This window comes from Chiroxiphia lanceolata, chromosome 8 (assembly GCF_009829145.1).
Source record: "Chiroxiphia lanceolata isolate bChiLan1 chromosome 8, bChiLan1.pri, whole genome shotgun sequence".
Classification (NCBI taxonomy): domain Eukaryota; kingdom Metazoa; phylum Chordata; class Aves; order Passeriformes; family Pipridae; genus Chiroxiphia; species Chiroxiphia lanceolata.
The window spans coordinates 441,779-464,444 of record NC_045644.1 but is presented as its reverse complement, the minus strand read 5'-3'; the positions used below and the strand labels follow the sequence as shown (position 1 = coordinate 464,444).

General features: G+C 40.3%; 1 protein-coding gene across 1 annotated transcript in view; it reads left to right on the top strand.

Annotated features, from left to right (window-relative positions):
* PDZD8 (PDZ domain containing 8) overlaps positions 1 to 22,666 on the top strand; it is a 59,165-nt gene that overhangs the window by 5,047 nt on the left and 31,452 nt on the right. Inside the window, exons 2-3 of the mRNA XM_032695041.1 lie at positions 13,784 to 13,906; positions 18,692 to 18,794. Of these exons, the coding sequence (XP_032550932.1) occupies positions 13,784 to 13,906; positions 18,692 to 18,794 (226 nt within the window). The remainder of the gene's footprint in view (positions 1 to 13,783; positions 13,907 to 18,691; positions 18,795 to 22,666) is intronic.

Here is a 22,666-nt window from a genome sequence, read left to right as displayed (position 1 = left end):
GGTTGTTTAATACTGTAGATGTTGTTCATGTTGGCTTTAACTTTCTGTGTCATGGCTTTTAACAGTAGGATGAAGTGGTTAACACTGAGCTGCAGTTCTGCATTGCCATAGCAGGTTTAGGATTTACAGACACGTTTACAGGACTGCTTCAGGTGTCTGTCTCTTGCTGGCTGGTGCTGTTGCAGTAGTCACGTGTTCATCTGGATTAGTTCTCTGATGAGCTGTACCTTGCTCGTTAACCTTTTATTAATCTGCTTGCGGTGGTAACCTTGATATGCCCCCATCCCATCAGGTGTGGAGGTACAGGTAGGGAGGTGCTGTGCTGTCCAGCCTGTTCTTAACTGTTGGGTGGAGTTTGGCTGTTTTGAACAGGGCCTGGTCTCGCTTGTGTAGATTTTGGACAGCTTTGGTTTTTGGGCTCTTTCTAGACAAAAAAAAAATACACTTTACCATAATGAAAATACAAAGCCTTTTGTGTGTATGTGGAGGCTGAGGAGGAAGTGCTTGCAGACTTGTCTCCCACCAGAATTTAACTTCCTGGTATTTCTTAAGAAAGGATGTGAAAAAATATGACAGCTGCTGGTTTTTTTCTAAATTTCACATCTTGCGAGTTCATCCATGTAGACTCTTAAGTAGATCAGGTATTGCCTAAGCAGTGAGTCAGTCCTGTATATTTTAAGAATACTTTGCTTCTCAGTTTGTTACATTAAAAAAAAAAAAAGCTAAGTATTGATACTAGCCTGTTTTGAGAAACTGTACTTTATTTTAAAGCACGCTACCACAGAGGGGAATGACTTTCTTTTCATTAGAAGTAACGTCTCAATGGGTTGCTTCTAACATTTCTCTATTGGGTATAGAGATGACCTCATCTGGTCCCTTCCAACATGAATTATCTTGGGAACTGATCATTTGCAGTATAGTTAGTCATGTTAAATAGTTTTATGCTTTATTTGGAAGCTGGGGCTATATTGAATTCGCTGGGAAGAACAATTAGACAAGCCTATTTTAATTTGCCATTATAGAATGCAATCCGAGCAGTTTCTTATTTTTGGCAAAACTTAAGACAAGAAGTAATGTAAATAGCTATTGATTTGATTTTATAAGTTTTATAATAGAAATTACTTCATAATATGGTAATAGAGGTATTGGAAAAAGTATAAAATTTAAAAAATTATGTATTATTCATATGATGTCGTTATATGCAGAAGTACCAGAAATAGAGCCTGAGATTGTGACCATGTCTTAACTCCAGAAAGCAGCAGCCAGTAGAGAGACCTTTCTCAAAGGTTCTGCAAAGGGAGAGTTTTAATTTCTGAATGGTTTCTACTGTAGTTGTGATATGAATCTCTCTTAGTAGTTAAATTTATAGGGCACTCCTTCTTGAAGTTCTCATTTCTACTGCTGCTGAAAGGAGAGATCTTTTTTTTTTCTTTTTGTTGACACCATGCCTGTTCTAGGTACAAAATCCTCTAGTGTTCAGAAGCATTAAAAATCTCCCAGGATCTGAGTCCTTTTCTGCTGTGCAAGAATTGATGGTAAAGCAGCACTGTGATTTTCAGACTGCTCCAGAGAGGTAATGCCCTGAGTGATGGCAGCACAAAGGCTTGTTTTTCTAATGGCAGAGTGGTGCTAATTGGAATCAGTAGATCTGTCTGTAGGCAGTGGTTTCATGCTTGGAAGGTTATCTTTGCAGTACATGGACAAGTGGTTTCTCTTGTTCATACAGGAGTTGGGTAAATGGATCTGTAGGCAACCTGGCACACACTGAACAAAACCAAACCTCAGAGCCTTAAATAGTTTCCTTTTTTTCAAGGGTGCTATGTGTGTAGAAGGAAGCTTTTTGTAGTGCAGAGGTTTTTACTGTTTTTATTTTGGGAGTGCTCTACCTCAGGCATACAGTGTGTCTGAAAGGTCACTAAATACACGTTTCCTCGGGTTGTATGAAATTATATGGTGCAAAATATGTATGTAAATCTTCTTATGTAGCTGTCAGATTCAAAACCATTGGTTCTAGGGGTTTTGAAACATTTTTGGTCATCTTTCCAAGCTCCAGCACTTCATGAGTTATCACACTGGAAAGATGTAATTACGAAAGAATGTCAGTTTGAAACTTGTTTCTTTTAAAGTCAGATTTAATGAGTGACCAGCTACATACCAGACATTTCCCAGTATACAGGTGACATTCTTTTTGGGTTAAGAGTGAGCCTTTTCCTGTGGTTAGTCAACAGATCTTCTATTTTCTTAGCTGCAAGGGTGATGAACTAATATGGCACTGACTTGAGACGGATTAGTGAAGAAACTGGGACACCACAGGTATAGTTGGGGACAAAAAAACCTCTCAGCTGGAGGGAGAGGTGGATGAAGGTGTAAGTTTTGTGATTAGTATCTGTATTTGCTGCAGATAGGAATCCAGTAAGCATTAAGGATAATTGGTCTGACAGGAAAATAAAGACCTCCTTCAACTTTTCTTACTTGAAACAGTATATAAAAGACTCTTTGTGTAATAATAATGAAAGAATATTAACTCTTGAAGCACTTTTGCTGAATTGTATTTAAAAATTACTTGATCTTAGTCCTGCAGTGAACATCTTTCATGTTGTTAGTGAATAAAAACTCTGGAAAATCCGATAAGATTTTTTGGCCGTTGGTGTTTTGCACGTCCCAGCACTGAGACCATGTTCATCTGGACTCTGATCTTCAGTGTTCAAACTGATCTTGCTGCTCAGTGAGAATAAAGATGTTTCTTTTTATTCAATTGCCATCATCTGTGTTGCTTTCAATTCTTTTAAATAAAATATGAAATAAGCAGAAGCACTTTTTATTATTTCAAGGTAAATAGAGGGCATATAGGAGTTGATCACACTGCTGGACCGTAGGCATCTAAGAAATGCCCAGGTTTGGTTCTGAGCCTCTGTTGGAGCAGGTGGGTGTGTTCAGGCACTGCAGTCGGGCTGTTCTGAATCACCTTCTCCAGGCTGTGTTATGATTTTTACACTCTGTGCACAGACAGTGTGACTAATGTCCCCCACCTGTTACACAGACTGAACACTGCGTTTGCCTTGGAGGAGATTACTTCTAGGGATAGAGACACGGAATTTACCTCTAAAAATATGTAGCTAATACATCTCTTAGTAACTCATTTGATGTAAAAATGTATGAGCCTTTTGCAGAACCTATTTTATATCTGTTTATATATATATATATAAACACATGAAATAGTAAATCTCCTTATTAGCAAATGACACTTGATCTGAAAGCTCTCAAGTAGGCAGCCTGGGCAAGGCTGGGAGGTTTCAGTCATCAGTGAGGTGGAAGGGGGCAGTGCTCCAGTGCTGGTGAAGCTCAGTCTCAGACTGCTGCATTGACTATTAGAGCTACTCCTTTCATATTCCTGGGTTTCTGTGGGAAACTGCTTATCCTGCATTCCTGCAGAGATTGCCTGAAGTCAACTGATAAGCTCCTGTGTTTACAGCCGTGTTCACACTTGTTTGATTTAGAACTATTTCAATATTTGGTCATTTTTGAGATTATTTTTCTTTACAGTACAGTAGAAGGCTTTAAATTTAAAACTTCTCCTAGGATTAATAAACTTTATTGTCTAAAATGAGTATGGAGAAAAATTAGCAACCCACATAGGTAGGTAATATTAATAGATAATTTGTGCCACCCCACTCAACTAAGATCCATGAATTGTAGAGCTATAAAAACCTTTGCATGATGATGTCAAACTGTGCTGTCATGCAGCAGAAGGCAGTAATCTAATATTATACATGTTAGCTGGGAACAGTTATTTCCAGAAGGTTCTATTCTGCGTGATGTGTGACTACCCAACTCTAAATAATTTTAAAAAATGCTCTCCTGGAAGTTTTATTTTGACATTTGAGGGTTGAAGAAGGCTTGTTCATGACAGTGGATAAATTCTCACTTTGGAAATGAGCATGGATGCTAGTTCATGTGAAGGGGTTTTGAGGGTCATTATTTTATAAAAATTTGTCAGGTTAATTGTGACACACTAAGCTGAACAGAGAATTTCAAATCATTTATTTGAGTAGTTTCTGCTGATGTCACTGAGTTTCTGTTTAAACTTTCTGTTTAAAGAATTTACTGCTGGAATTTATCTCAGTTGAGAGACACGAGTAAGATCCACACAAGTTTTGGAAGCTTTTTCCATTACTTTTTACTTCTACTGTTTAACAGATGGCTGTTGTTTCACAAGCCAGTTGAATCCAGAGTAGAATTCAGACCTCCAAGGTATTCAATGATTCCAGCCAGGGTATAGAGTAAATCCATGAAAAAATCCTGCAGCGGAGCCTGAATTTGCCAGCGAGGGTTGTGTTGCACAGGCAGTTCTGCAGCAGTGCTGGGTGCCCAGCCAGCAGGGACTGGTGGTGTCTGGGGCTGGGAGGAGAGTGCTCCTCAGTGCCCAGCCAGCAGGGACTGGTGGTGTCTGGGGCTGGGGGGAGAGTGCTCCTCAGTGCCCAGCCAGCAGGGACTGGTGGTGTCTGGGGCTGGGAGGAGGGTGCTCCTCAGTGCCCAGCCAGCAGGGACTGGTGGTGTCTGAGGCTGGGAGGAGAGTGCTCCTCAGTGCCCAGCCAGCAGGGAATGTGGTGTCTGAGGCTGGGAGGAGGGTGCTCCTCAGTGCCCAGCCAGCAGGGAATGTGGTGTCTGGGGCTGGGAGGAGGGTGCTCCTCAGTGCCCAGCCAGCAGGGAATGTGGTGTCTGGGGCTGGGAGGAGGGTGCTCCTGCATTGCTCTGCCCAACAAGGTGGGGTTGCTGCGCTGGGTTTGGTGCCTCCAGCTCCTCCGTCACACCTGCCCAAAGCCATGTGGGGGCATCTGCTTCCCTGAGCATTCTTCCTTCTGGAAGGACTCCTCCTCTTGGGGAGCCCTGCCTAGGTTCATAATTCCTCCAAGGACTTGGAAGTGCATCTCTGTTTACTGCAGGACCCAGCTGGAGCCTGGCAGCATTTTAGACCTGTCTGTGTTCTGCAGTTGTGCAAACTGCCAAGGAGGTGCTGGGTGTAGCACCAAAGAAAAGAAAGAGAGGAAGAACCTTACTTTTTGTGAGGTAAGAAAAAGGCAGGAATTGTTTTCAACCCTCAGCTGGGCTCTGGAGAGCTACTAGTTATTTTTTTCCCCACTAGCTGCTGTAATTCATTTTAGCCCTACTACGAAATGGGAACAACTTGCCTCTGTAACGTGTGAATTCCCTTGTCCCTTGCTGTAGTTCAGCTGAGCTCTGTGCTGGAGCCTTTTCTAGGCTCAGCAGAGGGGCCTGTGAGGAGCAGTGTGCCCAGCCCACTCCACTGGAGCTGTTTCTGGGAATGAAAAATACAGGAATTCTACTACAGCAGTACAGTTCACATGTTTTGGAAGACTTACAAGATGTCATAAAGCTCTGTCTGCAATAAAGAGTGTATTACAGAGATCAGCTGATGATACAGTTAATCAGACTGTTACACATACTCAAAGACAGTAATTAATTGCCAGATATTACTAGCATAAAATTAAATTGGAATAATCATTTGGGAATTAATTTTTTTAGCAGTTTTGTGTTGCTTTAACTGAAAAACTTACAGAGACAGTCTGAGATGTAAATGTACAAAATTATGTCTTACTTTCTGTCCAGGATTTTAAAATTATCTGTGGATATCTAATGGAAATTGTAACACTTTGTTCCTGACTTTCTTAACTGAGAGTGCTAAGCTTCAGTATATTTTCTTGAACCAGTTTTAATGGCAACATAGTTATGAAAAATGCCCGTTCAGTGTACAAATATTATCATCTGCTTTAATAATGGCATTAGGTACAAGATAATGTGTAGTGAATATCTTAAAGCATTATTCCTGTTTGCCTAAGCTAAAATAGGAAGAGTAGAAATGGAAGATCAGTCTTGCAGTTACATGGCAGAAGGCTTCATGGTAGTGTTTGAGTCACCTCTGGGAATGATGTGGCTTGGTGAATAGTTCCTTAGTAATTAATCAGGATATGATGCAGTGTAATTCTAGAAACTTCAACAGTTGTTTTTTGTTTTTAAGAATAACTGCATACTTGCTAACAAAACTTGATGCAATATGTTAGAAGAAACAAAACAAATTCTAATGTTTCCAAGCAAAGAGCCCTGTGGATTGCAAGGGGAGGTGGGGTGGGAACAGCAGTGTAAGTCAGTGGTATTGTTTTAAAACAATACCACAAAAACTCACATTTTTTTTTTTTCTTTTTTCTCTGTTCCTCTGAAGGAAGGGCAAATTAGAGAAAGTATCCAAATTCACGATGAGTTTGGTAGGAAAAGATTATAGCAATTTGAGAAGCTGCTTCTTTCCAGTGTGATCACAAGTGCTTGCCATCAGCGATGCAGGATTTGGCAAGAGCAGGAATCCTTCCTGTTCATTAATGTCCCGAGCCCTTCCTGTGTGTGATTGTGAGCAGCAGTGCCACAGGTCATGGCCGGGCTGAGCTGCTGTCGTTTGGTCCCATTTACAGTGCAGGCCCACCAGTCAAATGCTGTGACACCACTGCTGTCACCTGGGCTTGGGGGACGGGTGGCCAGTGCTGGCCATGGCCTGGATCCCACCCTGCAGCCTCTCTGCAAGGGTGAGTGCTGCCCACAGCTCAGGGGAGCTGTCAGTCACCCAGCCTGGAACACAGCCTAGCTCAGGCTCAGCACCATCTCCAGCTCTTTGGAAGGCTCCCAGGCTGGGAATTGGACCATCTTGTGTCTCGTCAATAGATAAATGTAGATTAAGGAGAAGCTTCTGTAGTTGGAGCATTTTTCAAACTTAACTGGAGGAGTGAGGATAAACCCTGGAAAGCTCTCATGCCTAGAATTCAGAACAGATACAAATATTTTTTCACTTGGCTGACAGCTGTCTGAGGCTGCTTTCAGCAGTGTTGTTTTCTCTCTAGGCAGTCTAAGAGATGCCATTTGTTTCATATGGACATAGGCTGGGCTTTAGAGGAGAGGATTAAAACTCTTGAGCTCAGTGAACGAGTCATGTTCAGAGCTTAGACTTCTAATAGAACATCATCTTTTTCCTCTAACCAGTACTGCAGAGAGATGATGTTTGTAGGGACTTGAGACCCCCTTATGGGAGAATACACTGCTGAAGTGAGCAAAAGGCAGTGTTTTGCTGGCATCAGTCACTGGGATCAGTCCCTAATCCAGCTGGCTAAAGGTAGAGTTTTGGGGTGGCTTGGGTTTATTTGCTTATCTTCTGGTGGTTTTTTTTCTGCTGCTGTTCTTCTTGAATGCCTAAAATCTGCTTGCTAAACCACACCTGCTGGTCTTCCAGCCCTGTGTGAACAAATGAACATAATCTGCGTTTTCTGTCCCACCTGGAGCAGAGCCACAATAATTCAGGCTTTCTGCTTAAACGGGGCAATTTTGTCTTCATCCTGTTTGAAACTGAAATATAGTAGGATTTTGATCTCTTTCTCTTAATTTGAATCAACAGTTTGCTTCAGCTAAAAACAAACAAACAAACAAACAAAAAAATAAAAATAAAATAAAAACAAACAAAAAAAACCAAAACAAAACAAACAAAAAAAAAACCCAAAAAAACCCCAAAAAAACCCCAAACAAAACAAAACAAAAAAAACCAAACCCAAACCAAAAATACCACCTGAAAATGTGTTGAGTTGACAAAGCCGTTTCGGTATTTATGGAATTTAGAATTTGGACAGTGTTCTTGAAGTGCAAAATAGTCTGTGCATGGTAAAATCAATCTTGTTTGTGCTGATAAGAAAGCAGTTTTGGTAAGTCTGATTCAAAATTTCTCTTTTACCGTGGCTATTTCAGTCCAGACAGTAATACCGTGTCTTTAGGACTCTCTTTCTTGAGTTCACAATGACTTCTGTCATATAGGCAGGGAAAAAAATCTGCTGTCTTTTTGGAAGCATGTACTGGACTGTTTCCATTTATTCTTGTCGAAGTCAAGAACAAATCGAAGTTTTAAAATTGCCTGTCTTGAGTTTCTGATTCAAGATGTATGTCAGAGTTACTGAGAAATGAGAACGCTGTAGCTTAAGAATCTGGAAATGTGTGAAACATCTTTGAAGAATAAAGGGAATAATAAAATCTTTGCCTTTTTCTTTTTTTTCTTTTGAGGTCTTGGTTACAAAAAAAAATGACAGCTCATATATTGAGAACTTGTGTGTAAGAGCCTCCCACATGTCTGGGGCAGAATACCCTGTAACACAGTGGAGGGGGTACTGGATCTGATTTGAAGTTTACCATAAAACTTCCTAGAAAATAAACACTGTCTTATTGCGATGTTTTTCAGGCTGCTTGTAAACCAGACTTTCATGGGTGTGAGTAAAGCTGAAATTAGTAGATTTCTGTAATGAATAAGAGCATAATTTGAATTATTAAAGTCCCCTGACTATGAATGCTGACACAGTTCTGCAGCGTTCTCCTTGTGGAATTCTCCAGTGGCAGCTGGAGAATTGCTTTTGCAGAGTCTTTTAAAAAGCATAGTACTGCTAATTTTGGCTTGTTGGGGTTTTTTTCTCAAAAAAAGGATGAGTTCCATTTTTGTATCTTCAATCTGATATAAGCAGTTTACATTAAGGTGATTATGCCTCTTTAGGAGTGGATTGTAATATTTCAGAACTTTTGTAGAAGTAAACTTCATCTTAAATTACACACAATGTAAGAATAGAGGACTTGTTATGTCTCAAAATATCTGGTGTCAATCACTCTTTTTGAAATTTATACACTTTACAAGCGCCTGACTTGCGTTTCCGTGCATCAGGTGGCAAAGGCAATGTAAACAGGAGAGTGATTTAGTTCTGTTCTGTAGTTAGCTGAACCTTTTGATTACTCCCCAAACTAAAAATAGATTTGGCAGTTTTTCTTTTGAGAGTATTTTAGATACTAGAATCTTCACATACAGTAACATTTATTAAAAAGTGAATTGATTCTGTACTAAACACAGTCTAATTTGAGATTGTGGTAGAATTTTGCTTACCTTTCTAATTAAAAATTAAGATTTGCAATGCATACAAAGTAGCCTTATGCTGAAGATACTTGTGTTTTTAGTTGATCAGTTCTTCTGAGATTTAAAGTCTCTTTTTGCTTTTTATTAAAATTTAGATGCTCAGTTAATGTAACTTAAATAACAAATTCATAAACCTGACAACATTTAATCTTCATGTCAGTGTAGTAATGCTGGAATTTGTATCATACAACTGATTAATGTGGTCTTAAACACATACTCAGTAATTTTTAGACCACTGTTTTAAATCTCAAACTTCTATTATAAACCCAGAGAATAATTTAAATTTTTCCCAGAACTTACTCTGGAAAGTGATCTCGCTTCTTAACAGAAGTTCTGGAAAATCTGACCCTTCTGCACTTCCAAATGAAGCTGTAAATCTTTCTGCTTTTCCAAGTAGGAGATGGAGTACTGAGAGCTTTTGAATATTGTTCCTGTCTGTATGTAGCTTTTAACAATTTACTGGTGGGCCTTTTTACTGTGATTCTGAGCAGTCTTAACTGATGCAATGAACAGAAACATAAGCATCTGGTTTCATACCACATAAATTGATATTTTTTTGCAGTTCTCAATAGATTTCCTCATGCAACTAAAAATACTGTTGTTAACTAGGTACTGATGGAAGCAGTTAATTTAGGTAATAGGTTAATTAAACTAAGCTGTAAAAGAATTCTGTCCTCTTCTCTGTTAAAAGTTGGCTGAAGGTCCACAAACCAGTCATGGCAGAATAGTGAATACAAATTAATGGGAATATAGGTCAGACATTTTTAAAACTAACCCACCAAATTACAGACTTGTTCCAAGGTGAGTTCTTCCCTCCAGAACTGGCAGCTGGAAGGAAGAAGAGATGGAGTACTGAGGATTCATGGGCTGAAAGCACTCAAACTGAAGGGAACAAACTTGATTCCTGTGTGGGGTTTTTGGATACACTTTGAGGGAGGTGGTGCTGGTGAGGGCAGGGAGTCACTGGGAGCAGCTGGGCCAGGGCAGTGACTCCCCCCCGGCAGGAATGGAGTGTAAAGTCCTTCCCAGGGAGGAGAGACACTGACTGCACTGCCTGGCAGTGGTTTTGCTGGGCTTGGGTATGGAAGAGCTCACTACTGTGCTATTTTACTGTGTACTTTTAATCCAGTGTATTAGTTGAGTAACTTTATCTTAATTATCTTTCAGTGTAATCATTTGACCTAATTCCTCACGTGAAGTGACTTATTTTTGCTGTTTGTATCTTGTGGTATTTGTTGAGAAGCACTTGCTACTCCACAGCTTCTTTTAAATATTTTTGTAGGTTTTTTTCAGTTGCTAAAATTTTACGTGAAGTTTGATTGATGGATGTTCCTCTTCATGTAAAATTGAAATGCTGGGTTTTAACTAACATTTTCTTAATAATGTACTATCTGAATTTCAGACTTCTGGCCAAATAAGATGATAAGCTTGTGGAGGGTCTCTGGTAACTTAAAAACAAGTTGAAAACACACTAGAAGCATCTAATATAAGCCACTTTCAAAGACCTTTTTTTTCTTTTTTAATAGTATGCATATCCAAGCAAGATTTTGGGTGTAAGGTGTTTGTATATAACTTTAGGAACACACTCTTCAGTGTGTCCTTTGTCCTGGTGGCTGCTTGTGAAAGGTGGGGTGGCTCCCAGGTTTTCCCAGCCCTGGGAAGCAGCTGGGAGCAGCTGGGATGGCAGACTGGCAGGCACGTGGGCTACCTGGCTGTGTTTTTACAGCACACGGGAACTGTCTGGCCCTGGTACCAGCTGTCCCTCTCTGGGTCTGTGGTACTGCACCAGTTCCCAGTTGGAAAGTCTTTCCAAATAAATAAGGTTGTCTTGGACTTAAATCGTCTGACAGCAGTTCAGTTCCCTAATATGTAAGTGAAATCTATGGGAAATAGTCATTTATCCCATGTGTAATTTTGGAAATGCACAAACTCTCTGTAGATTGCTTTAAATGGATAAGTGCAGTGATGTAAATTTGGAAGGCTTCAGAGCAGCACTCAAACATTGAAAATGCATTTAAGGTGGATATTTAGCTCTTTGTACATTACCAGTGCCAGTGGAAATAGGTGATGTGTTGGGGTTTTTGTGAAGGATTTTACAAATCAGTTACTGTGTTAAGAATGTGAACATAAGTGCTTGTTGTCAATTAAACATTATGTTGAGACTGCTTTTAATCCCATATGTGTAGAAGATTTAAGTAGTGCTGCACCAAGTCCTGCATACACTGTTAAGTGTTTTGCATATTATTGTGTTTAACTGCATTGGTATTTTAGAATTAATTCCTCTTTAATTCATTGTAGTAGGAATTTTTAAAAAGTATTTTGAAAATAGAAATCAATATTGTAGTAAACATTGTCTTAATCTAGGAGGGAAAATGTCTTGTTCAGGGGATTATTTCATTATTCTGTGCTGCAGCAAAGGCTTGCAGTGTGTGCTGAACACTTTGGTCTGAAGTTACTTCAGGATGATGGTTTTGGTTTGAATATATAGGTAGATATGTCTGCATCCTTACTGGAATGCTTTAGTCTGTTAGTTTGCTTTTTTGTTTAGTTCTTATTTTTAGTATTGAAAATAGATTGGTCCAGGTTTGTGTTTTTCTTAAATAGCCTGCAGGCTGTTTTATGGTGTGTATGTGTAAGGGAAAGACCTTATAAATACCAGCTCACTGAGTTTTATGGTGGTCATTGGTTTGATGTTCCCATGGAAAACTATCTTTTTTTTTGATAGGTTTTGGGAGAAGGTGTATTTTCAGTTGCTGGTACGACCTGAAAAGTAGTTTATTTGTGCTGAAAACCCTTCAAGCGTGCAAGTATTTATTCACCCAAAACTTGGCATTATTTTCCAGTGTGCTTGTCTAACTCTTCCTTTTTTGCCTAACAAAATCTGAGCCAAGCCTGTGTTTTCAGGGGGTAAAAATCACTCCTGCCGGGAGCAGGGCACCCTTGCTTGTGTTTGAAGTGAGAAACATGGAGGGCAGAGTGTGCTGTGATGGCTGGAGGTGGGTCAGGCCCAGAAGTGATACCAGCTCTTGTAGAATGAAAATAGTGGGGTCATCTTGGTAGTATGTTCCCTGCTCTTGTGATCCCTACTATTACTTTAATTATTTGAGAACTATAAAGGAAAATATGAGTCAAATATCAGACCAGGCAGTACATGCAAAAGGCATGTTTTGAGTTGGTTGCTTATAGTAGGCTCATAAACATAAACCGTGGCCCAGAGTGATTTCACAGCTTCCTATGTGTCGTGCAAGACTTAAAGAAAAAACATTGGAATAAACTGTTTAAAACTGAATTTTTTCACTTGACCTGTGTCAAAATGGTTTTCTTCCTGAAGGAGTTAATGAGGGAGAAACTTGGAACCAAATTAAAGTTAGAAATTGAATGGGATTTCAGGAAAAGAGCTGGAGTGCTGAGTTGTGTTTATTCACCAAGAGAACAAAAGAAATGTCTTTCTCCTGGCTCTGTGCGAGGCTGTTGCCCAGTGCCTTGACTGGGAGCGCGGAGCTCCCTCCCCAGCCTGTGCTGACAGTCAGAGGATGCTCCGTTATTTATGGGGGCTTGTGCAACCCTTCACATCCGTGGGACTGTTTCCTGCACATGTTGTGATCTCTGGATGTGACAGGCAGATGCCTGTGCTGGCTGAGCAAACAGGACTTGTGAAAACCTTCTTTGCCATGGGATGGCAGATCCGGGCTGCCTGTGCTCGTGTCCTGTCCCGAGTGTCCTCGGCAGGAATGACTGCTGGGAGGCTGGGTCAGGGTGTAGGAAGGATTGCTGGGAGGCTGGGTCAGGGTGTAGGAAGGATTGCTGGGAGGCTGGGTCAGGGTGTAAAGGGCACTGGGCAGTGCTGGGAGAGGAGAGCAATGAATAAAGGCAGAAAGAAGGAATACCCTGCAAGAGTGTTTTCAAATAGTTTCGTGCACATCCTTTCTGCAGGGCTGTGCCCTTGCCGTTGGGATGTGTGTGTCAGCCATGGGATGGGGCTGCAGCTGGGCAGCCTCTCCTCCCCTCCCTCCCATCGGGGCTGTGTCTGCCACTGCAGCACTAGCACTGAAAAATGGAATTGCTATTTATAACACAGCATATTCTAATCAGACAGGGAATTATGTGGAGAGATAACGTGTGTAAAACACTGAATATCTTGGACATGAGCGGCTTTTCCTGGGAATCACATGCTGTGACGAGGGAAATAAAGCTTGGGAGCAAATATTTAGAATACCTGTGTCTTTATTTTAATTCAAGAAGAGTGACTGAAAAGAGCAACTGAAAGTTTTTCCCCAAGTGCGAGAAGAGTCAATGTGTGTAACTGTAGTGTCTGTAAGGGTGCACCAGTCCTCTAGTACAGCACTGTCATAAAAGGTTTAAGCTTTAGGGTCAGATTATATTTTCACCTTTCAGTGCTACGATGTTTATGCAGATGAACTGAGAAATTACAGACCTGGTAAGATATTTACTGCAAAAGGACTTTTGTGTTAAATATGTTTGCAATCATAAACATACTGTGTGATTTTTCTCAACTTCCCACTTTCTCAGAATTACCTGCACTAGTCAGTATAACTCACTCTGTTCCTGTGAAGCCATCTTTGTTTATATTGTCCAGTCTGCTGCATTCAAAAAGGTTTAGTGGCTCCTACTTGTTCCTTTTGACCAATAAATATGTAGGAATGGTATTATTTCTCTTTAGGAGTGTTTAAGATTCACTGTGGTCTTATTGCATTTTTTATATTTCTCTGTGTTAGTGTTCTTTATGTAATTTGAATTAAGATGAATCTGTTCTGTGTTTTTCAGGTTCAAGCCATTTTTTCCATTTCAAGTGTTGCCAGCTGATGAATACGAAGATCGAGACCTCTGTATACAGGATTTTCTGTTGACAGAAGGTCGACTAAAAGTCACGTTAATTGAATGTACAAGGTATATTTTTGTGCACTTCTGCTCATTCTTGACTAAGAAAGTACCCGTGTTTCCTCACTTTGTAGTTATTACAGCTGTAGGCCCATTCTGATTCACCAAGTGGCAGCTTTGGTGTTGTGATTGCACTCTAATCATGAAATGTACTTTTTTAAAATAAGAATGAAGTTATAGTTAGTTTCTGAGGCACTTCTACTTTGTGTGGGCACAAGCATTTGCCTTTCTTCTGAATTTTGCCTGGTTACAAGCTAATCTGTGCCTCCTGTTACTTGCTTGGTTTTGTTCAGTTGGTTTTTTACACCAAATTGAGTCTCTTTCCAAGACAGTATAAATGTTGTAATTATCTTGCTGTATTATGTAAGCAAGGGGAAATAATTGTTTCACTCAGTTTTACTTAGATAAATCCAAATCACTTTTATAAGGCATTATTTATGGTCTTTGTCTTGAACAAAATACTGGAAAGAAATAAAATCTATTCCCTTCATTCGTTAAAGAGAAAATTATTCTCTTCAAAGCTGGAGAAAAGGTGTGTGGGCTCTTGGTTTGTTTGGGGTTTTTTGTCAGACCTCTTGGTTCTTGGTTTATGTTCAGTCTTTTCCAAGTAGTGCTTAGGTTTTGATGTAGTCATGTGCAGTTCTGCTCTTTATGAACTGCTTTCTGCTTTCCAGCAAGAATTCTTTTTTTAAACCTCTTTCATTGCTTTTATTACCGTATCAACTCCTCTTTGCACTGTTTCTTTTCTGTAGCATTGTACAACCATTTGAATTCTATTTGCTGTACTAATGTGATTTATCAGTGCTATGGATTTCTAGAAGATGTTCTTCTGTTTCTGAGTTGTATGGTGACAGCAGTGATTATTTTTTTGTAATGAAATTGCTGCTCACCTGTCTCCCTTGCTTTGTGATGTGTTTTCTGTGAATGATCCAAGAATACTGAATGATGATCTGTGTTCCTTGCCTGTCAGGACTGTTTCCTCTTTGCTTGTCCTGCCTGATCTCTCTTTACACAGTAGTGCATTCATTTTTATCATAAGAGGACCACAATGACCACCTTAAGTTGTGTGCCCAGATTACTCAGTTTGACATCATCCTCTGCCCTCTCAGCATTTTCAGCTGTCACAGCTGCTCATCAGATGACTGGCAGAGGAGGCAGTTCCTGGTTTGTCAGGTCTTTTGAGCTTTGGGTCTGACTTAATCTGTTTTATGCAACTTGAAAGTTCTCAACACACACATGAAAATTGTCTCACCTGACACCTCTCAACCTACACATCTGACTGTTGGTCCCATAGTAATTCCTCAGATCTTCCAGGTGTCCCATCCTTTTTTGATCTAAACAACTACAACTGCTGTCCACAGAGTCCCTCTGTGAGTAAATAAATATTCTTGCTTACCTTGCATCTGAAGATGTTGATGAGGTAGAAGCTGAAAGACACACAGAGGATGGTGGTGGTAACAGCAGAAATATGTAGGAGAGTCCAGTGCTCCACTGTCCCTTTTGCAGCAGCACTCTGGGCTGGGGTGGAGGTGCCTGGGCCAGCTCTCAGAGGTGCAGCACTGCTGACACACAGGGCTTTGCCACTTGGATCTGCCACAGAGACCTCAGCATTTTTCATTCTTTCACTCTCATTCCAGGATGAAAAATCACTTTAAATTCTGTGTCTTTTTCACTTTCGTGCAGTGCCCCAGAATGTTTTATGTTTTCTCAGTGGTAGCTGTTCTTTGACTTCTGTTCAGAATTTGGAGTAGAATTCTTGTTGTCCATCTGGTAACAGTGTTTTGCTGCTTCTCCTGCCTAAGTCTGGAAAACAGTGGTGAAACTATAGTGATAAAACATTTGGCAAGCTTTTTGTATGCTATAAATGGCTTGTTTAATTAAGTTGTATTCTTCACATGACCAGATATCTGCACTTTTTGTTCTTGTTTCTTTTCTAATTGCAAGCGTGAGCACAGTAATTTTCTTGCTGTCATGATGTTGAAAGAAAAGTTAAATTTTGCACATCTTTTAAATTAACAGAAGGGTGGAACCTTTTTGTAAATAATGAGGAATATGTTTTGCAATTTTTTTCCTGGCCTGTACAAAAATTTACACTTTCAGCAAGTGCAGTGCCCTCACAGAACTTAATTATTGCCAAAATCCTGTTATCTGTCATTATCTTTAAATTTTAAGGAAAAGGGAAGAACAAAGCAACACTCTGTTAAATTGTTATATTAATTTTTTTAAAAGAGGCACTGGGCAGAAATTCTTAAAGCCTATCAATCTTATTGTATTAGGCAAGAATACTCTTCCAATACTGTGCCATAAAGTGAGCTTCCTAAATTAGCATTTGTTCCAGTAGATGACTTTTGTGGACAAGGAAATTTTCCTAAGGTAGTTCTTTAGTAAAATACCACAACTGTTTTGATAGTCACAGGTACTGTCTTGAATCACTCTCTTCTGTCTCGTGCTTGCTGTAAGGAACCATCCCATTTATAACTGGGGAAGGAATAGAAATTCTTTTTCTGTGTGTGTATTTAAATTACTGAGGTGGCAATTTAATCATAATCCTTTATTGATTTAATTATAGTTGGGGTTATAAACTTTGTTTCAGGATGTCTTTCATACATCCTTTCATACTGATTTACAAACTATCAATCTGTAGGATATGGATATATCTTTAATATATTGTTGAGACAAGCTTAATGTCAGCCTTTTTCTGCAGCTGCCTCACAGAGTACAGTGCCTCTGTTTGCATGGTAATGGAGACACTATTCAGACAAAAATTTTTGTAGTGTAGCAGCAGTTAAAATTTCCTCTTTGTCTTTCTGAAATTGGAAATCAAACTCCAACATCAAGAGCTCTTTAATATTAGATGTGTAGTTTGGCTGTCTTGTGATGTGTTTCTTCCAGTTGACTGCTGGTAACCTGCTGCAAGGTGAAATCTCAGTATGGCTCATTGTTTTTTTGTGACTTCATGTTACAGTTCTGGCTGAAAATTGCTTTATTCTTGTTTTGAGCTATTTCATGTCCTTGTTCTTCCATCCAGTCCAAGACAGCTAAATAGCTACTGTGCCGATATTTTCAAGGGATAATAAGTACCCCTGGAAAATTCCCTGAGAATGTGTCTGAGTGACCAGAAGATGAAATGTGTGCAACCAGTGATCAGCTGAAAAGCTTTAATGAATTGTCTGATATCAGTGAGACACTGAGGAAAACCTGTTTCACTCCAAAGCGACTCCTGAAAGCAGAAGAGAAAGGCCACGCAGGGTTGCTGGGGAGGGTTTAAAAATAAGCAAACAAGGGCTGAGTTTGTCAGTTCCAGTCCCCTTGACCAAGCTTAGTCTTGTCCCAGGTAGCTGACTGGTTGGCTGAGGCTGGCTTTGTGCTCGCAGGGATCATATCCATAGTGCTGAGGGTCAGGCTGGCAGTGAGGTTGGCAGCTGCTGTTTGCAGGGTGACACTGGAGCGTGGGGACTGTCCCTCTGAGGGTGGGTCACAGATACAGCCACCAACTCTGGGCCAAACCAACAGACTGTCAGTCAGGTGTGCTGGGTCCCAACCCAGGCACGACCTTCCCCTCCCATCTGCCCCCTGCGTTCAGGTGCACAGCTGAACACTAGTCACATAAACTCTTCATAGAGGGGCATAGCAAAGAAAGATGGATTTATCTCTCCCTGCTGCAATGCAAGCTTGAGAGGTGTCACAGCCAGAGAGGTGATTTCCCTTGAACTGGATTCATTTCACTGGTTCTAGTTGTTGGTGAAACTTGTTTTCTATAGCTTTACTTAATTTTCAAAGTATGTTTACTACAGATCTCCACATCTGGAAGATTGGGGACTTCCTGATTATAAATATTTAACCTAGAAACTTTATTTAACAGTGTCAAGATAAACAGATAAAATTGACATGTTTTTCTGACAGCTTTTGCCTCTGTCCTCTAAAGAGTTTCGTGTAACACATCACAGTCACAAATGAGGTGCTTTGAATGACAGCTTAGAAACTGCTCCTGTCAAATGTATGTAGAAAGTTTAGAAGGGAGTTAAAATCTAACAGCTCTTTTGAATAAGATTTGTTTGACATTTTTATTCCAAAATATTTATCTGCTTTCAGCTACTGTGAGATAAGCTGTGAACAAGCTGGGATTGCTGTTCTATAGCCTAAAGTTTACAGGTTTGGGGTTTCTTTTCTAGTACTGGTATCTGCCTGAAAAGCTTTGTAGCCTTCTGGAATGGGGTATTGTGCATGAAGAACCACTCTTTTGTTATGAATGTTACAAAGAATTACAGATATGAGGATCCCAGTTTAGTGAAATATAAATATTAACAGTAGTAAACTGTTAAACTTTAGATGAAACTTTGATCTACACTAGTGTTCTCTTAAACCAAGAAGAGCTTCAGTACATTGTGAAGTTTAGGATTGAAATGGAAGATTCTCGCAGCTATTTTTACTTTTCTTAAAATAAAAAGTAGTTCTTTATGGAAAAAATGCTAGTCTGCTGATTGAACACTTTATTAAAAAAAAGAAAACAGTACACAGCAGGAAAAAAACACAACTCAAAAAACCCCTAGCTAAAAATTTTCTTATATTTTATGTTTTTGGAGTCCTTCCACTAGAGGGTGGCAGTGTCTTTCCTTTGGTGTTAGGCTGTGCCTGTGGAATCTGTTCTGTGAGGACTTCTCTATGTGTACACATTGAATAAAGATAATAATAATAATAGTGTGTAAATGAAGAGTGGTGAGTATGTGGGGTATGCGAGTATCTGGGGTACTTGTAATAGTATTACAATTCTTACCATGGGCTTTTCTATTTCAGGTTATTTATGTTTGGATCCTATGAAAGAGAAACAAATGTTCATTGCACAATGGAGCTGAGCAGTAATGTTTGGGAAGAAAGATCAAGAAGTTCTATTAAAACGGTAAAAACTAGAGTATAACCTCTGCATGTTGCAGTTTGTCTTAAGCTCTTAATACATTGTCTAGAAAGAGTGTTCTTCAGGCAATGAAATGGGTCATATAACAGAAAAAAAAAAACATAGCAGAGCAGTTATTTCCTTTTTAACCCCAAGTCTTTCACTGTCAGATTGGTGGGGTGGGTAAGACGATGTTCAGCTGTCCCAGCTGTGCCTGGAGCTGTGCCTGGTTTGTGTGTCAGCTCTCCAGCTGCTCTGAGGGCAGCTGTGACAGTGCTGTGACAGTCCTGCTCTCTTTGGGTGGGGCAGCGTTCAGAGAGTGCTGAGGAGGATTCCCCTGGCTGTGGCTGTCCAGCAGTGTATTCCTGCTGTTGGGAGTGTTGAAGCACAGGGAGCAGAGGGGCTCAGTGACTCTGCTCCTTGTCCCCTGCAGTCTGTGCAAATGGAGGCAATTGCCTTGGCTCTCCAATTGTTTTTAGAGCTGTGAATCCTACCGTGTCTGCTAAAGGAAAACACTTCTGCAAAGCTCTGCAAATACAGAAAGTAATAATATTGGTGGTATTGTAAGTTAATCTTTTAGTAATTATTACACTTGATAACATGATGCATACAGCCTACAGATTGCCTGTCTTTTTTTTGTGTGCGTGAGGGTGAAAATGACCTTTTTTTTTTCTTTTTCTTCAGACAAGAGGTGTGATATGTGAAAGAGCCTTTCAGTTTTACATTAGAGGGATATTGTGGCAGTAATCAAATTGAATTGGGCTTGTGCTGAGCAATAAGTAACGTGCTTAGTGAAGAAAAACCCTGGAAGCTTTAAAAACACTTCATGTTAACAGTTGGTTTCCTGTAAAGAAATCACTAGAATAATAGTTTACATCCTGCATTTTACCCTCTGCTGTCTGAGTTCAACTGGCTTAAGCCCTGTGCCTTTGTTATATCTGACTGGAGTTGTGTTTGGAGACCACCATCGTTTTTCCATTGAGGCAGCAAGAATCCAGGATTTCAGCATCTCATTCAATTTTCTGCAATGAACTTCTGCTTTGCATTGTTTTAGAAATCCTTGTAACAGATGCTGTGATACTTGTTTCCAGCTTACTGTATATTATGTTTTGCCAAAAAGGGTGTATGGCTGAGCAACAGACAGAAGACTTCTTTTTTAGCTGCTGCATCCTTAGTGAAATGAAGAACCTGAAGGGAGGGTAGAGGTTCACCTGTGCTGTCTTAGGAAGCTGTGACTCTGTGACAAACAGTTTGGAGTGTGCCAGGGCCAGGAGCAGGGTGGGTCCTGCAGGGCCAGGAGCAGGGTGGGTCCTGCAGTGCAGGCTGGAGCACCCCAGGAAGAGCCTTCCCCAGCAGGACTCAGCAGCCACAGGCACAGACTGAGGGCAGCTCAGGACTGTCCCCCAGAGCTGTCCCTGCCCCTCCTCTACCCCAGGCTGGCTTCCTGCAGGATGCCTCTGGGGCTGGTGGAAGGGAGGAAGGAGGGTGGGATGGCAGCAGCCTCAGCCAGGTCAAGCTGCTGAAGCACATCACCACCAGAGATGGTGGCATAAAAGCATTCCAGGGGTCCTGAGAGGAATTACTGAGTTCACTTAACTCTAGAAGTTGCTAGTCTTCATTGAAGCACTAGGCAGGAGCTAGATTTGAGTCATTTCTTTTCAGACCTTTTTGTTTAATCTGGTTTACATAGCAGTTTTTAATTTTGTCTAACTTTTAAGTTTGTTTTAATCTAAATATTTAAGGCTCTTTGCATGATCACGTAAGTATAAAGTAGGAGCAACTCAGCCTTAGTAGTCTGGCCAGTTCATAGTCTTAGTACTTTCCTAGTAATAATAATAAATATTTCAGAATTTTCCAGAAGGAAGCAATATTGCTGGGGTTAAAAACCACACAAACCCCAAAACAAAAAACCTCAGCCCCATCCTGCTAATACTTATGTGAATGACCCTTTTTGGGGATAAACTGTGAATGGAACCATGCACAAATCTGCAGGGTTGATGCTCTGGCAATGAAGGTGGCAGTGCATTGGTTTACTGGCACACTTCTCTGGACAAATTAGTTTCTGATTACTTTTAGATAATGTTGAGCAGCATTGTTAGAACATGTTCTTTTACACTCTTAACAACAGAAGAGGAAAGGGAAAACGTCGTACAGGCAGCGTGGCACTGATGTGTCTGTGACAGCAGGTGGCAGCAGGACTGAACTGTTCCAGGGTGGAATGGCTCCTTTTTGAAACTATGGAGTAGTACTCAGTTTGAGACTCTCAAGAACTCATCTTCTGTTTCAACATCTAAAATGAAATGGCAGGGGTTTAAACGAAATGGCAGTTTTTAAACATTTCTGAGCTGACAGAAATCCGGCCTGCAGTGCACAGGAGGGTGTTCTCTGGGTCTGGGTGCAGTCCTTCATTAAAGCCAGAGAGCAGGAATCCTGGAGCTGAGCTGCTGCATCTCTGCTCAGCTGGCACTGTGAGGAGTTCACTGTGCTCAACCACCTGGAATTCAGGCCACTGGACAGGTGGCTGCTCTTAAAATCCTGCTTTTAAAAATCTTGATATGAATGAAAATTAGCAACTTGCAGAACTACTTTTTGCTCCCAAAATCATGGAAATCTTCTCCTTGGGAAATCAGGTTAAATGTGCAAGTTAAGTTGCAAAATGTTAGGGCATCCCACAGAGTGGCAGGAGTATTGCCAAAGATCCTCAACAACAAAAGTGTTGCTGACACATTTAGCACTGGAACTTAGTTATTTTTTTTCTCAGAAATTATGACTGTGAATAGTTAAATAACAATTTATAAAGAACAAACATTGTGATGTTTTTCCAAACTAAAAGTTTACTTGTATCCCTCCTGTGATTTTTAGCCCTAAAGCAATGTTAACCATGAGGCAGCTGATGGCAGTAATAATTAATCCTTATTTTAATGCACACGTGTGCAATGCTTACTCAAGATGAAGTTGTTGGAATGAATAATAACTTCAGAAACTACAGAAGAGAAATGGTAGTCTAAGTTGAAGTAAAAATATGAGAGAGAGATTCTGGTTGAAAAGGGTCTAATTTATACAGACCTCACAAAGGCATGGCAATACATCCTCTGATTCTGGCTGTGTTCTGCAGTGCTCCTGAGGAAAATTCCCATAACTTTCCATGCCCTGTGACGTTTGCATTCTGTTTATTGTGTTAGTAGCAGTGATAAAGATCAGGCAGGTTTAATACATTGTAATGAATTTTGGCGAGACTTTAATCTGATCCCATTATTTATGGAATATTAGTGGGTGTCACAGTCGATTTTGGAAAAAGATGCTGTGTTAGTGAATATATCTGGAGCATTATTGAAGTGTCTGTTACAATACAAAGGTGTCTCAGGCTTGTTTATCAAATCTGAAACACCAGTGAGACTGCAGAGAGGTGATTTGGCACATTCCCATGTGAAACATGTAACCATTCTTAAATATCTTAATTAGTAGTACATGCTGCTGGAATTAACATTAATCAGTGCATTGCTATGTAAAAATGACATATGGATAGGATGTGGTCATTGGCATTAGCAGCATTGGATCACTAAACAGGTGTTCTATGGGTAAATAATAGATATGTCTAAATAACTTGATATGTGTTTGTAGATATTAGGTAGAGGCTGTGTCATAAATGGGGATAGTTATGTCCACTGAACTGCCAGTAAGCAATAGCACATTGATTTCTGCTGAAAAATCATGTGATTTTTTCACACCACTATGCATAAATGCTGGCACAGGTAAAGTCAGCAGCCAGAGTCTCACCAAGTGTAACAAGGCCCAGGGTTCACTCTAAACAAATGTGCCCCATGGAAAAAGCAGAACAATTCTTTCTGTTTGTAGAAATCAAAGTTTCTCTGTGCATA